The 18,116-nt window shown below is 35.7% G+C and overlaps 1 protein-coding gene across 6 annotated transcripts in view; it reads right to left on the bottom strand.

Annotated features, from left to right (window-relative positions):
- Positions 1-18,116, bottom strand: part of LOC131063643 (uncharacterized) — a 234,193-nt gene that overhangs the window by 148,273 nt on the left and 67,804 nt on the right. For all 6 annotated transcript variants that reach the window (XM_057997541.2, XM_057997540.2, XM_057997543.2 and 3 more), the window contains exons 13-16: positions 16,159-16,291; positions 15,962-16,034; positions 15,607-15,684; positions 15,184-15,317 (exon numbers count right to left, since the gene is read on the bottom strand). In XM_057997541.2, the coding sequence (XP_057853524.2) occupies positions 15,184-15,317; positions 15,607-15,684; positions 15,962-16,034; positions 16,159-16,291 (418 nt within the window). The remainder of the gene's footprint in view (positions 1-15,183; positions 15,318-15,606; positions 15,685-15,961; positions 16,035-16,158; positions 16,292-18,116) is intronic.

Genomic DNA, 18,116 nt, shown 5'->3' with positions numbered 1-18,116 from the left:
AGCTCCTATGCTACATGAGACACATTTGTATTCTCACTAAGGAACCACCAATGATGATTTGGGACTTTCACTATAGTTGGGTGAAAAGATAGTGCTACTGCTAATTTTACAAAATTATTCCTATTGTCTGCAATAGGGTCATAGAAGTGTAGTTTTAAGTGACATATGCAAAACAAGAAATTGTAGATAAAGAGCAAAACAAATGACTAGGGCTAACCTCCTCCTCTTAGTTGTCTTGTTATAATTGTTTTTTGTTTTGAGATATTGTCTTGTTTGGACTTTGGGATGTGACTCTTTCCACTTACCTTTCTTTTTGTGAATATGCATAACACTATTTTGGAAATGATAATATAGATCCTCATCCATTAGAAAATAATTATAATGGTAAAATTCATAGACCTTGTGTAGGGTCCTCCAAGCCTAGAGTAAAGAGTTTGAAGCCTAGATACATTGATTTGGCCTTGTCATGGCCATCAATGAGTGTGAACCCTGTCTTCACAAATTATGATCAGTTGCCATGATACTTGACCCTATCCTCATGGTGTTGGCTCAATTCATATTAGTTTTCCCAATCCTAGAAGCCAAGTAATGTATCCAAGGGTGTCTAGAAGAATGGACTGTATGATCATTGACTTTGTATGTTGAAACCACTATACATGCCCCTACCTCTGCATCATACACATGAGTCAAGGATGACAGTGCGGTGTGCAAACATCCTATATGGATAGGACACAAGAATCTGTACCAGATAGTGCTAGGTGAAATGTATTTAATATCTTAGACTTACAGGGACATATGGGGAAGTTTATGCGTGTGATGATGCCATGAAAGGTCTGATATCCCTATGCATCACACTGAGAAAACCAGTGAAAGACAAAAAAAAATGCATTGAGAAGGCAAAAGGTTGAATTGCCTAATGTTTGGTGTTGAAGTGATGTATGGGGACCCTGCCAAGTCAAATACCTTGTTGTAGTTTCAAAGGGTGGAAAAAGAATAAGCATTTTATTTACTGTCCTAATAGACCATCCATCATAACAATGATTACCAATGATGTGTGTGTTGCAAACAAAGTTCTAGAGGAAGGCTCTTTCTATTGTAATACCAAGTGAGTGTTCATAGACCTTGTGTAGGGTCCTCCAAGCCTAGAGTAAGGAGTTCAAAGCCTGCATACATTGATTTGGCCTTGTGGCCATCAATGAGTGTTGACCCAATAGGAGAAGTCTTGAGACTGACAATTTTGGAAGTGTGGGATTGTTGAGAGCCAACACTTAGGTGTGAACCCCGTCTTCATGTATTATGATCAGTTGCCATGATACTTGACCCTATCCTCATGGTGTTGGCTCAATTCATATTAGTTTTCCCAAGCCTAGAAGCCAAGTAATGTATCCAAGGGTGTCTAGAAGAATGGACTGTATGATCATTGACTTTGTATGTTGAAACCATTATACATGCCCCTCCATTGAGGGTATTGAGGAAGATTGGGAATAGTGTGTTTTGTTGAAGAAACATGATGTGAGAAGTTTGATGCAGAGGCAAGGGTAGAGCTCAGTATTTCATATTAGGAAAGCAACCACATTGATTAGACAAGTCAAATAAGGTCTCTCCAATGTTTAGGATACACAAGGGCAGCATTAGTCATGTAAGTATGCATGAGCATGGGAATGGCTAGTTACTTTCCTTTTAGACTGATTTGGACAGTATTGAGAGGATCCTATAAGGATGACTATCACCATACTCTCGATGACTTCACAACATTGATATTGAATTCACATTAGACACTCATGGATTACCCCAATTAGACATCACTCAACTTAAGATATGATACAAGGATTGCATACCAAAAAGCCATTAGATATGTTTTGAGATGAAAAAGTAGAGTTAAATGATTTTGGTTTAATTTGCATTATTTCTATGTTCAAGTAATTTAATTTGGTAAATTATACTGAAACATGATTTCATAACTAACATTTCAACTTCTATATAACTAGTTTTATAGCCCGATTTTTTTTCCTGCGAAGAAAGACCATGTCAGACAATATCAGCGAACAACAAAATAAGGAGATAATTGCTAGATTGTGGTCTAACTTGAAAAGAAAAGGTGATGGAAAATGTTATTGTCCCTGCAAAATTTGTAGGGGATTAAAGACTAGAAGACTTTAATCAAAACAGCTAAGAAACATTGTAGGCTGCATCGTCACATTGAAGGGGGACATGATTATCATCCATTGGTAAGGTTTTCATTATATCGTTTTAACAATTTATATACATAAGAAATCACTTGATGATGAGATCATGATCATGGTTTATTTATGTTTATCATTTTTATATAGGTCGAGCAACCCAGAGCACATAATATGGATCAACACAACCCGAAGAATATGGTTTTCGAAGTGGAGGAACATGGAGGTGTGAATATCGAAGCTGAAGATAATGATCCCATGGAAGATGACGATCATGAGCCACAAAACACAATTGAAGATGATGGTACAAATACATTGATTCATGACACATTTAGTACTGGCGCAGCTAATCATGATGATGAAGATGAACTTGATGTTGTTCATGATTTACCTCTACTTGAGAAGGCATATGAGACCCTTTACAAAGGCTCCCAGACAACTCTTCTCTCCATTGTATTGTTGTTGGTGAACTTGAAGGTTATGAATGGTTTATCCAACATAACAATCTCACGTATGTTAAGGTATGTCATTATAGTTAATAAATGGTGAATCATGTACCATTAATATTCTTTATATTAACAAATTATATTTTTTACTGTAGATTGATAGGTGAGTTTTTGCTACCACCATCAAATATTCTACCTCACTCATACCGAGAATTATTTGCCATTATGAAAGATATTGGAATGGAGTATCAAGCAATAGATGCTTGTCCCAATGATCATATTATATATCACAAACAACATGAATTTTGAACTGAATGCCTTGAATGTCGTATCAGTAGATATTTGTTGTGACGTATTCACACATCGCCCCATTGCAAATGGGGACCCCCACTTTTTGCTTTCTAGGGTTAGCCCTTTTGGTTTTGTTGTTAGTCGTTTAGTGTCTTAGCCTTTGCATTGAAGGGATTGAGTCAAGTGGATCTCCTCAAGAGGTCAGGTCAATTGAGTGATTAGGGGTTATTTAGATCATTCCTAGGGTGTTTTTTGTGTACTATCCGGTCGTACTTCAAGTTGCTAAATCAAACCTTGGTTGAATGCATAATGTCCTCCTAGGTCCCATCCCTTACATCAAGGACAAAAGTGAATTCGCCTTAAGAAGTCTGGAATGTCATCCTGATCCTCAAATGTCCTGAAATTTGGCTAAGTCTAGAATGTCATCCTGATCCTGAAATTTGACTAAGTCTGGAAAATTGAAGAATCCTCTAAAAACTAGATTTTGCATTATAACTCCTAGAGGTCCGAAACCACTCTCAAACATCCCGACAATATATATGGAATATAACTTAAAGTATAAAAAAGAAGAAAGATATAAAGAAATGTTATATTCCATATATGAATCTTGACGGAGAGACTAACATGTCAATTTTCGCTCCTGGCCCTTCCAAACGGTCCAGAGCGAATTTCCTTATATCACCCTTCTTGGTCCTAATTTGCCTCATAAACCTTATCCCTATGGCTTGGTTGAGTGTAATGTCCCCTACTAGGTTTAGTCTTGTTTTAACCATAATTAATCCATATCAATGTACTTATGATTAAAACCAAATTGATTAGGAGACAAAACTATCTTAAACATTACATTTTTTTAAGAGACTGATAGTCATAACAGAGAAACATAACCTTCTATTTGATATCAAATTGATAATTCCATCTGATTTATAATCTTATATTTACTTACTCATTCAATTTCTATATATATATATATTTATATAAGTATATTTATTATTTGTTATTTATTTTCAATTAACATTAATATATATATTCAACTAGAGAACATCCCTTATAAAATATTATAATAATTACAACCATTATATTATTCTCCATAATTATATTATTACTTATTTTAAATAGTATTGTAATATACATTGTAATTCAGAGCAGTTCTTATAAACTATGATAATAATTATAATATTATTATTATTATTATTATATTATTAATTTTATCTAAATTTATACCATTATTAATTCTGCGTAAGAATGTTATGGGATTTCATATATTAACATTCATATTAGGTTATGTTAGCAGTGTTAATATTAACAAAGTCAGATTTATTATTAGTGTTAATTATATTCTTAATACCAAGCAGAATTAACAGTCCCATATATTCATACTTTACCAGTCCATATAACTGCTGCATTAATAGTATTATATTTTATTAATAGTATGATATTATGTTAACAGCATCATAATGTCCTTCAGTTGAATTGATGTTAAGCAGTCTGTTGACGTGTCTAAAATCGCATCGCTGCAAACTCCATACGGCCAATGCAGAATAGAATAAACTCACTGAGTATCCTACCCTCTCTTGAAATAAGGGAATCCCTAATGCTATTTTCTACGCTTTGATCAAAGGGGATAACCTCAAGGTTTCTTTTGTCAGGTCTTGACTGCGGGATCTCTCAGTGGCTTGATGTGTTTATGCTGGAAACACAAGGGGACTTACGATTTGCAACAAGCTAGTCTGTTGTGATTCTCGAATTACGCAATAAAGAGCAAAATGAAAGGGTTAGGAGATCTAAAACTAACAACACGGGTATGCGGGTAGACAGATTCAACATAACCAATTCCTGCTTGGCCAGAATAGCTCACAACCTTGCAGGAACGGTGCAATCTTCAAAGGAACTTGGAAGATTTTCAGATTGGAGACGCACGGCTAAGCACCCAATTCTAGCGCAGCTCAGATGGACACCTGCAATTGAACTAAGCACAATCGAAGGCTCAGGTTAACCACACAAAAGGATACACAATCAACATATCCTCAGTGGTATGAGCCTGAATCTATCAAATACTTGCACACCCAAAATAGAAAGATCTATCTAAAACGCTCAAAGAAACCATGCAAACAGGATGAAAACAAGACAATAAACACCAAATCAATGTTTATATATTGATTTCAACTGCCTATTACAACAATTTCTGCAACATCTCTATGCTACTGCTAAGATCTAACCTATTCTAACTCTAAAATCTAACTATCTAACCATCTAACCCTTTACAAAAGAAAGGCCTCTGCCTTTTATAGATATTACAATTTTGAATCAGAGGCCAGGATGGACTGCATCCAAGGGTCTTGATCTACCTTCCAGAAGTTGACAGCTTTAACCCATGCCCATTAAATTCTCAATTATCCAACCAACAAATATCTCAACTACCAACCACTTTTGGCTTTAATTCAGGTTTATCCGGTCTTCTTGGTGGTTGGGAATAGTTATCCACAAAAATATCTTGCATGGGACCCATAGGCAGTTTACAATAAAGCAGTTTCAGCTTTTTAGGAATTGAATTCCTTGAATTAAATCCAGCTGTGCACTTTCTTGAGAATGCATAGACTGAGTGTTCTTTTGCCTTTTGCCTCCAATTTCGCCGGTGGACTTCATCTTTGTTCAACGGCATGGTTCCCAATGCTCGGTTGTTCTCGCGCTCTTGCATCTTTTCTTTTCCAATCTTTAGCGCCTGGCTTTGGATTGCGATCCTTCCTTGATTTGCGTTTGAGGTTTTTTTCTCTTGGTTCTTCAATGACGTCCTGCGATCAATCAACCAATTTATTTCATTGAATCAATTTGAAAAATTAAATAATTTAATTTAACAAACATTAAATTTAATTACGACGTCTGGCTTGAGAAGCTCTTTGTGAGATGTATCTTGAAAATGCTTCTCCTTTCTTTTCGAATGTGAAATCTAATCCTTGGTCGATTTACTTCTGCATGATTTTACCTTCAGAGTCTTGGGCGCTTTGAATGGGTTTATGGCACGATTTGTCTGGAGAACTTCTTCAAATTTTAAAACTCTAACCCTCATGCTTTTTCTAGTAAATTTCGGAGAACTTAGACGTTTTTGTAATTTCATCATATTCTCCAATTTAGCCCCCCAGGGTCCGAAATTGGCGTTTTAAGTGAAATTTCGGACCATCTGGAGATTTTTGCAACTCTTCCAAATATTAAATTTCAGCCCCATGGTCCGAAATTGATGTTTTGGACGAAATTTGGAGCTCTTGGGGTTTCGTACAAACTTTTAAGCATTTTCGGACCTAAAGCACCCTTTTGGGAAATTTCGGATTGTTTGAATTTTGCAACTTTATCATTTTCGGACCTCCTAGCGTTCTGGAATTTAAAAGAAAATTTCGGACCATAAGGCGTTTTTATAAATTTCGGAGCTAAACGCATTTGCAAATTTCGGAGGTTTGAAGGTGTTTTAACCCTCTGGCGAATTTCGGAGCGCTTGGGGTTTCGTTCCAGCTAAAGGGTAATTTTCGGATCATTAAACACTTCTGCAAATAAAAAAGCTTCGGACCCTTCAGCATATTTGGAATTTCGTGTTTTAACCTTTTTTATCCCAAGGTCCAAATTTGGGAACACTTTCGTGATTTCCGAGCTTTCAAGCATTTGGCGAACTGGGAATACTTTCGAAGCTAAATGCGTTTTGGCAAATTTATAACAAACTTTGGAGCTGGGGGGGGACTTTCGCGATTTCCTTTTACCTTTCATTTTGGAGCTAGGGTCCGAAAACAAGCTTCCAAGTGTTTTTTGGAATTTTAACGCCTTTGGAAACATTTCGCGTTTTTTCATTTTGGTCCAAAGGGTCCGAAAACAAAATCGCTTGGTGATTTTCGGAGGTGGGGGGCACTATCGCGATTTTCGGACCAAGTGCGTATTTTGTAATTTTCAGAAGAATTTCGGACCTATAAACGCATCTTGCAAATTTAGAAGAAACTTCAAATTTTAGCCCTAGGGTCCGAAATTGGTGCTTTAAGTGAAATTCAGACCTGAAGGCACTTTTGCAACATTTCACTTTTTCGGACTTCCAACCAGTTTTGTCAACTTTTTCACTTTTTGGCCCAGGGTCCGAAATTGGGAGACTTAAGGGATTTTCGGACCTCTGGGGGCTTTTTCGCAACTTTTGAACTTTTTCACATTTTAGCCCCAAGGTCCGAAATTAGGTATTTTGGGCGATTTTAAACGTTTTCTCAAGAAGTGCGAGCTTGGGCACTTGGGCAAGTTTGTCCAGATCTCCCCGGAGGATCATTTAATGGAATATAACATTTAAGTATAATTATACTTTAAGTTATATTCCATATATACTTTCAAGATGTTTGAGAGTGGTTTCAGACCTCCAGGAGTTATATTGCAAATTCTAGTTTTTGGAGGTTTCCTCAGTTTTTCAGAGTTAGCCAAATTTCAGGATTAGGAAATTCCAGACTTAACCAAATTTCAGGATCAGGAAATTCCAGACTTAGCCAAATTTCAGGGCAAGACAAAAAGGCACAAACTGGGGGGTCCCGGTCCAAGACGGGGATGGGTGTGCGATTCGCACAACACAGTCTTAATTACTTATCGTTATTTATAACCATTGCTTCCTTCATCAATCAAAACGTTACCATCATTATATATCCTATTTCTAACCGTGATAATCTTTTTGTCCTCTAAAGGAGTCAACGAATCCGTGTCATGAATTACCTTAAGGTTTGTTGTTAGCTGGCATACGTTGTAACTCCTATTACTTATACTGCCCGTGTTGTTGGTCAACTATCATATGACTATGTAAGTCGGCTTCAAAAATCATCTAATCAATGTTGCTAAGGCTTTTGTAGCAGTGTTGATTTCACGCTTTGTTTTATTGATGTTTCTTCAAGTATATATTATTCTCCTTATGATAGATTCACACCCTTCATAATGATCGATTCCCCTTTTTTTTTTTATCCCTCTCTTATACCATCCAAGAGAGGTATTTGTTCCTTTACAAGACATACCTCTTCAAAAACTCTTCATTACACCTCTCTTTCGATAATTAGAGATCGCTGTCTTATGGGTTTCGTAATGCATCCCTCCGCATAGTGTTTGGTTGCCATTTCCCTAACATATACGAATAGCATAGATCACCCCCTTTTTGGATAGTCTACAATGGTTATAGTCCTTTTGAAACTTATTATCCATTTCTTAATCGTCTCCTCATATAATTGGTTCGCTGCCTATTACTAATTACTATGCCAAGAGAATTTTAAGAACAATAGTAGAATTATGAAATGTAAACAATAATATTATTAATAATATAATATTATAACATTGTTTTAATAATGATATTTTTATTAATATGTAATGCTTATAATGATAATATTGTTTTGCTCTATTTGAATATTTTCAGAATATTATTATTAATGAATACTAATTAAATAATGATATCTAATAAATAAACAACTATTTAATAATTTTAATTAATCTTTCATTAATAAATATTAAATTAATAATAATTATTTAATTCAGGTTTTATATTTGCTCTTCTTAAGTGTGGTTTAAGGACAGCATAAATAATTTATATTGTATATCGGTTCTATTAATGCCATTGTATTAATACGATATTATTCCAAATAATACTTATAATGTATTTTGACAATTCATGTTTATATTTTATATTTATTAAATAACACGTTATATGGTAAGTGTAATATATTCAATATATCTATTTTATGTTTTAATAGTATTTTATGGTAAAACTTCTTTAATAGTTAATATAATATTAGTAATTGAAATATGAACGTTACATTAAAATAAAACAATAATAATAAATAATAATCATAACAAATAATAAACATTAATAATCATATATTAGAGGAAAATCGTGAAGTCTCATAAATGAGACGATTTTCCAATATCATTAAATGTTAATTAATAAATGTTTTAATTATCGTATTTATTTAATCCAATGTCCAAAGAGGGGTTATGACATTGAGAGAGTATTGAGGTGTGAAACGAAGTGAAGTGATGAAAAGTGAAGGATTTGAGCATAATTGCAAATTTTGCTCCTAACCCTTCCAAAGGGTCCAGAGGGAAATCCTCCTAATAGCTTATTTCTTCACTAGGGACATTGAATGGTGGTCACGCATGGCAAAGAAAAGGATCAAGGATCAAGTCTAAAGCAAAGATGAGTGAAAAAGGATGAGAATTGAGCCTAATTGAGCAAATTCGCTCCTGACCCTTCCAAAGGGTCCAGAGCGAATTTCTTCATAAAACATTATATCTTGCTCAAACCCACGAACTAACTCATGCCCAAGCAATTTTGAAGGCAAAAGACTTGTTTCTAATGATTAAAGGGTGAGAAATGGAATTTTGTGAAGGAAAATCAGGCAAAATGTAAATTTCGCTCCTGACCCTTCCAAAGGGTCCAGAGCGAAATTCCTAGCAAGACTCTCTATTTTGCCTAATGCACTAGAAGGACCTTGTTTTAAGCTAAATAGATGGCGAATTGACTTGATTATGGTAATAGGAGATTTGATAATTCAAGTTTGAGGTGAGTTGAGAGGAAAAAAAGTGTGAATTGAGCCTAAAGACAAATTTCACTCCTGACCCTTCCAAAGGTCTAGAGCGAAATTTCTTAAACACCTATTTTCTCCTTGTTAGAGGTCAAGATCTTGATTCCTAAGGCATTGTTGGGAGAGAATTGTTAAGTCTTGCCTTGAGAGATGATTTGGAACAAAGGAAATGATGGAATTGAAGCTAAATCACAAATTTCGCTCCTGACCCTTCCAAAGGGTCCAGAGCGAAATTCCTTATAGGTCCTGTCCTTGGCCAAGGTCCAAAGCGAAATTTCTTAAAACACTATTTTGCTCCTTGTTTGAAGCCTAGATTTTGTCCCTATGGCATAAGATTGATGTATTCTTGCCTTGAGAAGAGATTTGAGGCAAAGAAATGATGAAAATTGAGCTAAAATGCAAATTTCGCTCCTAACCCTTCCGAAGGGTCCAGAGCGAAATTCCTAGGAGATCTAAAGTTTTGACTAAGTCCTTGAGCAAAACCCATTCCTAAGCAATTTTGGAGGTGAATGATTTGACCTTGGTAAGGTAAGGTTGAAAATGAGGTCTAATTGAGCAACTTTGTCCAATTTCGCTCCTGACCCTTCCAAAGGGTCTAGAGGGAATTTCACTATAGGGCCTATCCCTGGAGAGGATCCTGAGCAAATTTCATTCTAATGCCTTCTTGTTGATGATTTAAGGTGAGAAATATCATGTTAGAACAAATATATCATGTATACTTAATCATCCTTTGTTCATTTTGCAGATTAATAAAATCAATATGGAGGAGGATCGGGCCAAGACAAGGAAGACCTACTCAAGTTCCATCATTATCAAGGACACTTCAAATGCGTGAGAGAGGACTCAAGGTGCTTCAAAGTTGGAGGACTTCAAGTGTTAAAAGAGTTGCACGTAATAGACCAGGCTATCCTCAAGGACCTCATTTTGCCATATGGAGAAACCACAAGATATTAGAAGAAAGATCTTGTAAGCATTTCAAGGCGAAGTGGGCTACTAAGGAGTGATCTGACCATAAGGAGGCTTCATCAAACATATGAGAGTCAAGGGGTTACATCATTCACTAAGTACATCAAGGATGAAGGAAGATCAATCAAGGTCAATGCAAGGGCAAACGCAAGACAAGGTGGCATCCCAGTCATTGTTCCTCCAGTCAGATGGCTCCACCTCAGCATGTCCAGATTCAATGTACCTAACTCACCAATGATGGCACAAACTTCGAGGCACCTACCCCTGACATCTATTGGTCCATTCTCATCAAATGTAATTTTATCATTGGCTAAAGGAGTTTGTTATAACAAAGCCTAATTAGGGTTTCTATCTTGTAATCCTAGCCATTGATTGTAAATCAATCAAAGCCATTGAATTGTAGAGAGCTCCCTATATAAAGCTCTGGCTCTTCATTTGTAAAGGTTAATAGTTGGTTAATAGAGGTTAATAGCTAGGAGTAGCTAGAATAGTGAATAGAATAACAATTAAAGTAGATTAGGAGGAGAAGGCAAGAAATTGTTGCCTAAATTGTAAATGAACTCCATTTTCATTGAAGTTATGGTGAAATGTGTCGTTTCTTTGCAATATGCATGGCCTCTTGTTGAATCTTCATTTTAGATGGTAAATAATTAGATTGAATGAAGGAAGTTATTGAATGCACTCGCGTGGAATCCGCCTAGTCCAAACCACTAGCCTCTTGCTAATTGTAAGTGCGCCTTGCGTGGTCAACTGGCATAGAATGAGCTTAATCTTAAGTCGTTACGCGTCTATTGTTCATGCATTAACTTGAATGGTGATCAGTGTCTGAAGGTGTACGATTTGAACATATTCGAAGCATCCCTTAGAAGATCGCATTGAGTTGGTGTTGAATTTTTCAGTTTGATGGTGAAACCTAGCCCAGTAGGACTCCACCTAGTCGTTCATCTATAGCCTTGCATTCTAGGTCCTAGAATAGATTCTTTAAACCAATGCTTTTGCCATTTCTTTATCTTCCAGCTAGTAGATAGCATTCAAGTTCCAGGAGATTAAATACTCAAGCAGTCGAATGTAAGTCCCCATGTGATTCCAGCATAATCACATCATACCACAAAAGCTTATCCACACGTAGAGACCCTACATATAAGAACCTTGGAGTCTTCTCGAATGATCCTTAGGCGAAATCTTCAGCATTCGAGGAAACTTTGTTCAAGAGAGGATAAGATACCTTGGTATTTTATTCTGTGTTCGTATGTGCATAAAAAACAGATCAAATAACAAAAAAGGTGCCTCGCAAGGTTCTTCGTTATATTCTCATTATTCCATGAATGCAACGATTATTCAAGTGCACTAGCTAGGCACAATTTATGGATTATCATGCACGCAATAGAAATCGAGATGACATTATTCGAATGCCTGTGGATGGTTTAGTATTTATGGACATAGAGGAAAAGTGGCCACACTTTAAAGAAGAACCTCGTAATCTCAAGCTTTCATTGGCAGCGGACGGTGTCAATCCATTTGGAGAGCTGAGATTTGTATACTCAGTGTGGCCTGTTTTTATTATCAACAATAACACTCCTCCTTGGATGTCAATAAAGAGGGAGCACATAATGTTGGCAATGATTGTTCCAGGTATTTTATCATTTAATAGTCGTCTACATTTAATTATAAATATTGCAGTAAAATGGTCATAATAATTATGTAATGTTTTTGTTCATTCGATTAGGTAAATACCAAGTTAAAGATATGAATGTATATATTGAGCCTCTTATCGACGAGTTGTTGGAGTTATGGAATGGTGTCACTATGTATGACGTCTCTAGACCAACAGGACAAAGACAATTTCAATTCCATGCGATGCTTGTATGGACAATACACGATGCCCCAAGGCTAACACATTTTTGTGGTATGTTATAGTGTTCAAGTTGCGCATGATAATTATAAATAAAAAAATTAACATATTTAATCGAATTATACATTATCTTGTAGGTCTTCAAACAAAGGGAAAATTTGCATGTCCAGTTTGTGGTCCAAAGATGAAATCTCGTCATTCAAAAAGTTTAGGAAAGCAGGTGTTTGATGAGTATGGGCACTCTCCACAAAAATCATAAGTATCGAAATACTGAAAAACATCTTTTCAATGGGAAAGAAGAGAATACATCAAAGCCACGAAGAATGACACCTCACCTGTGGAAGTTGGAATATAATAGAATTAATCGTCAAGGTACATATAACTTTAGTTTTGTGATCTATAGCAGCAAGCCTGTGTAACTTTGTTAGCAACAAAAATTCAATTTAGTGACACTATAACTTTGGTAGCAACTAAGACAACTTCAACAAAAAGATGTGAATGGATATTTGTAAAGATGACTTTGGTGAAGTCAAACTCATAGGACACTTGTCATCATCTTCTATCCAACCAGCTTCTTTCAAACCTCCATCTATATCAAGAATCGCTCGGTTTTCTTGGTTGGTATTCTCCCATAGAGATCTTGTCAAACACTTGATAGTTGTTAAATCCTCATCATGGTTTCATCTAGAATCAAGTAGTGCTGAAAGAAAGTTGTAAACAATAGCATATCTTGGATAAAAATGGCCAAGGTGGAATTCAGAGTCATTATTATAGGCAGCCAAATTGTGTGCCATGATCGAATCTTCTTCCAGTTAGTCGTGGCATTTAGGGCCAATCAAATCGATCTCGGAACCTCCATACACAAAAAGATATGGACAAAAACTAAAGGTGAGCTTCTTGGAAGAGGGCAAGCCTTAAATCATGGACAGGAGAAAATATGCATGCAGAAGAAAGGCAACAACAAAGGGCAGATTCTAAGAAATGGGGAACTAACCCACTAAAGCACAAAGACATTGAGGACTAGGGAAGAACCAAAATAAGAAAAGCAATCAAAATTTTCATCCATCTTGAAGGGAAAAATCAACCCCATGCCATTTTTGGTCTCTGTAATAGTTTAGGCACTATTCTTAGCATGATTGTTAGCCTTTGAAGGCAAATTTCTCTTTAAACATAGTTAAATTTTATTGTTGTTTCATATGGCTTGTGAATGTTATTTGAGCCTTGAGGAATTGTTTAAGCTGCTAAAAAAAGTTGTCTTTATCTATACCCTCTTACCTGGACCCACCAATCTATGTTTTGATGGATAAGATTGTTCCCATTCAATTGTTGTGATTCATTGTCTAAAATCCTTGTAGTCTATATGATGTACTGGCTCAATTTTTCTCGATGGAATCCACCCAATAGTTGTGATTCGATTGTCATGATCCATTGTCCACAGTTCTTTCAGCCTACATGAGGTCCCCACTCAATCTGTATCGTGATGGAAGATCGCTGAATAATTTTTTACAAGGAAACTATCCAAAAAACTCATCCTTACAAGCACAACCCTTCACTTCTTGCCTGCCATTGGGTATTTTTAGTAACACAGTTGAGTGTATTTATGCAAAATGAATTGTGAATATTTTTGCATAACAATCTTTCCAGCTAGTCTGTGTGTGTGCACGCACATGTGCACATGTGCATGCAACGTGATTGAGTGTACTTTTAGAAATGTGTGGATGCCTCCTGCTATCAATCCCATTGAACTTGGCCTAGGATACTATATTAAAGTACCGATGGAAAAAATTTGATGCCATCTTGTATTATTCATAAATCTAAACAATTTTTTTATTGCATCTTTTTATTTGATATATTTTGAAATCTAAAAGAATACTTCCTAAATGCAACTAAACCAAAGATGTAAATATCTTAATTGGCAATAAATCTTTTGGCCAAAATTTTTTTAAAAATCGAGAAAAAAACGGCAATAAATCGGCAAAATTATCAAACATTTGAATATATATAGTTTCTTAAAATATTCTAAAAAAACACATATATACATTAAATTTATAGAACATAATAATATATTAACATAATTAATAACATTAACATTAAATTATAATATTAACATAATTTATAACATTAACATTAAATTTTTTAACATAAAAAAACACACTAACATATTAAATTTTTAATTTATAATATTAAATATATAATTTCTTAAAAATTGCATATACATTAAAATTTTCTAAAAAACAAGCATATTAAATTTAACACGTGATATTCAATATTAAATATTATTCCAATTTGTAGCCTATATTCATAACTATTTCAATTTAACACGCGATATTTTAATATTAAATTGTGTCGGTTGTCAAGGAGTTATGTGGATGAATGGCATCGGGCGTCAGGGAGCTGAGTCGCATGGAATGAAGTTGTGTTAAAACCTTTTCGCTTTTTAGGGTTCGTGTGGAATGAAGCTCAGTCGCGTGGAACACGATATTCTGCATTTTTATCGTGATTTTTTCCACCCTAAAAACGCAATTTTTAACGGAAAATCGCTGGCGATATTTTTGCCGATTAAATCAGCTGGGCATTTCACTCCCAATAAATTGCGATATAAACAATTTATAGCCGATTTTTTCATCTATGAACTAAACAATGTTTGTGGCTAATTCTTTCCTACAATTAATAATTATGGTCTCTAAATGACAGTAAATTTGTCAATACCACAGATTTATACCAACACAATGTACTATTAAATGCTCATAAATAATGCAATTCAAAGCCAAGATTTTGCAATAAAGGGTAAGGTAGACATGATACTTCTAACATTTTTTTGTTGACAGTGTTATCTAGTCAAAATTAAATGTTATTTAGTGACAATGTTTAGATGCTACCTTGTTAAAATGGTTGGACAATGAGTATACGTCAAAATTTTTGCATCACATCCTTCAAGAGTCCGCCAAAGCACACGATCGCACCATGCTGGCATTCGCTTGTGACAGTATAAATTACTGGATTCTTTTTGCATCTTTGACAAGTAAAGGAAAGTAGGTTAAGTGCAAATCTTTACAATAAGATAAGTAAAATTACATAACTGTGCTGTTTAACATTAGTAAGCGTAAGACAAATACATTTGTAAATATTAAATAACTTTTGGGATTTTAAGAAGAATAAAGGACAAAAAAAGTATATGGAAAAAATCTATTTATTTCTTTCTCTACAAGACCAAAAGCATAGAAATTCTAGAGACCAAGTTGAATCTCCTTTTCAAAGCTGCAATCAAGCTGGAGTAGCGTGCCTCAATCATATAATCATACCTTAAACGTTGGGGGAAATTTAATATCCCCCTCCATGAATCCATGAAGCACTCTTGATGCAGACTTTTCCCTCAATAGCTGAAAAAGTGCAAAATACAATATACAAAAATCAATTTTAATGACTTAAAATACAGGTAATGGTAGATTATTTCGTCAAGCCCAGCCACCACACCAACTTGGTATATGAGACCACCTTGTGGGAACAAGGGATCAATTTCACCTTAAAGTATTTATTGTTCAAATTTTGTACCCCTTGGTTTCAACACCATGATGGCCCAGAAGCAACTAAAGTTTTCTAGTCCACCCATGCCAAGCGTACAGATGACTAAAAACAAGTATTCTGTACACAATATACCTCATCATACTGTAGTAGCTGCTTGAAATTTCCATCCAGGATTTGTTTCACCTGTGCATGCCAAAAATGCCTCCTACGATAAGATTTGCAGATTAAATTAGCACTCTCATTCAATCTATTATATAACTATCGACTTTCAAGGAACAAGGTATGCATATATTTTATGTAAAAAGCAATGAAAGTTTTGGTTTGCATACTCTGGAGTCATAGGATTTTCTTGTATTTTAGTAAAGTCAAGTCTGTAATTAAGGTCTCCCATCCAAAACACATGATGGAACTGATTCAAAAGGTCCATGCTTTGAAATCCAACTCGTAGCTCTCTTACTATTTCTGCACATAAAGGTGAAATGTTGTTATTCCTTTAAATTTTGGGTTGACATGTAAGTCTGACTAAAATGCATACAAGCTGAAATTAGAATAAACTTATATTTTGCAGTAGTTATCTGTAGTTTGTCTGCATTTTTTCCTCTCAAAAAGGATTTAAGAATACCCCACACAATTCTGTATGCCTAACAACAGCCCTTGTAAAACTAGAAAAAAAAATAACAAGTGCGATTTTCTTCTTTCTCAAACACTTCTCTTCTTTCCCTCTATATTTTGCAATGCAACAGAGATCAATGATCGCTCTGAAACTCTTCCTTGCAAGATCAAAATTTCTCATACAAAAAGTAATCCATCAAATACAGGTTTCAAATTCAATAATCAGATTTCACCTGAGAATATAATGACATTTTAGTGCATCAGAAACACATTCAGAGTTCCTGTCCGGCAGACATATTGCCTCCTACGCATCATAAATCCCCATTAAATAAGGCTGCACTTATGTATTGCATATGGTCTTTTTTGCAGCCACAATAAAAGGTATCTATAACTTTTGTCTTATCTAATATGTCGTACTGATAATTCTTGAAACTTGAAACATTGGAAGTGGGCAGGTAACTAATAAATAAGCTGAATACTTGAACCACTTCAGATCTTGTACTAGTTAATCCTTATTTAGCAATAACAGCACCAATCCTAGAACTAGTTTTTAGAACAATGGAAATAGTCAATGAATTAGTTAAATATGTGAGCCACTTCTGCAGCACCTCTAAAACCAAACCTTAATGATCCTAATCAGATTCTTATTAGTCGATTCTGCTTGGCCATTGCCTTGCGGATAATAATTGGAAGACGTATTTAGGTAGATCCCTTTCTTGACAGCCCAATCAGAGATTCTAAGACCAACAAAAGCGAGCCCATTATCTGAAATTATGGACTCCGGTACCCCAAATCTGGCAACCAGATCTTCATAGAAATTTAGGACAGCGGTCTCATTTGCCTCTTTAAGTGCTACTGCTTCAGTCCACTTGGTGAAGTAGTCAGTGGCTGTAAGTATCCACTTATGGCCAGCGCTGGACGCAGGGTTTATCACTCCAATAAAGTCCAAACCCCACCTCATGAAAGGCTGTTCCACCTGAATTGGCTGCAAAGGCAAAGCTGCCAATCCCATTTTGCCAGCAAACATGGCACATTCTTTGCACTTTCTGACCCATACGTGTGCATCTCTGAATAATGTGGGCTAATAATAGCCACCCTTCATCACCTTAAGAGCTGTTGCTCTCGGTGAAAAATGGCCCCCAGCTGATCCCTCATGAAAATCATGCAGCAACTTACTTATTTGGTCAGGCCCAACACATCTCAGCAACACACCATTAAAATCTTTACGAAACAAGATGCCATTAAGGAGTGTATAAGGTATAGACTGCAGTCTAAAATACCTTCTTTTAGCTCTGTCCAGCAACTCAGGACATTCACCAGTTTGCAGAAAATGAGTCATTTCCTGCACCCAATCAGCAGTAGGAATCCCAACTGGTGCTTGCTCGTCACCCTGCAGTGTTAGAACAGCTTCCTGTTCATGTTTTGGCGAATTAGAAATGCCATCAGCAAGCTGTTCGCATAAGCCTTTGCCTCTGACCAGCTTGGTAACCTGAATTTTGACGTCATACTCCATGACCTTGGTTACCCAACCAGCCCTTTTGTCATTTAGATCCCTGCTCAATAGAAACTCCTTTACGCTTGGGTGAGCAACCATTAAATTAATGCTATTGTTAGATAGCATGTGTTTGAATTTCTTCAAACTCCTGATAACAGCCAGCACATGCTTTTCCACAAA

Source organism: Cryptomeria japonica, chromosome 4 (assembly GCF_030272615.1).
Source record: "Cryptomeria japonica chromosome 4, Sugi_1.0, whole genome shotgun sequence".
NCBI classification, from domain to species: Eukaryota; Viridiplantae; Streptophyta; class Pinopsida; order Cupressales; family Cupressaceae; genus Cryptomeria; species Cryptomeria japonica.
Note: the sequence above shows the minus strand (reverse complement) of the source record. Positions and strands in the feature narration are given on the sequence as shown.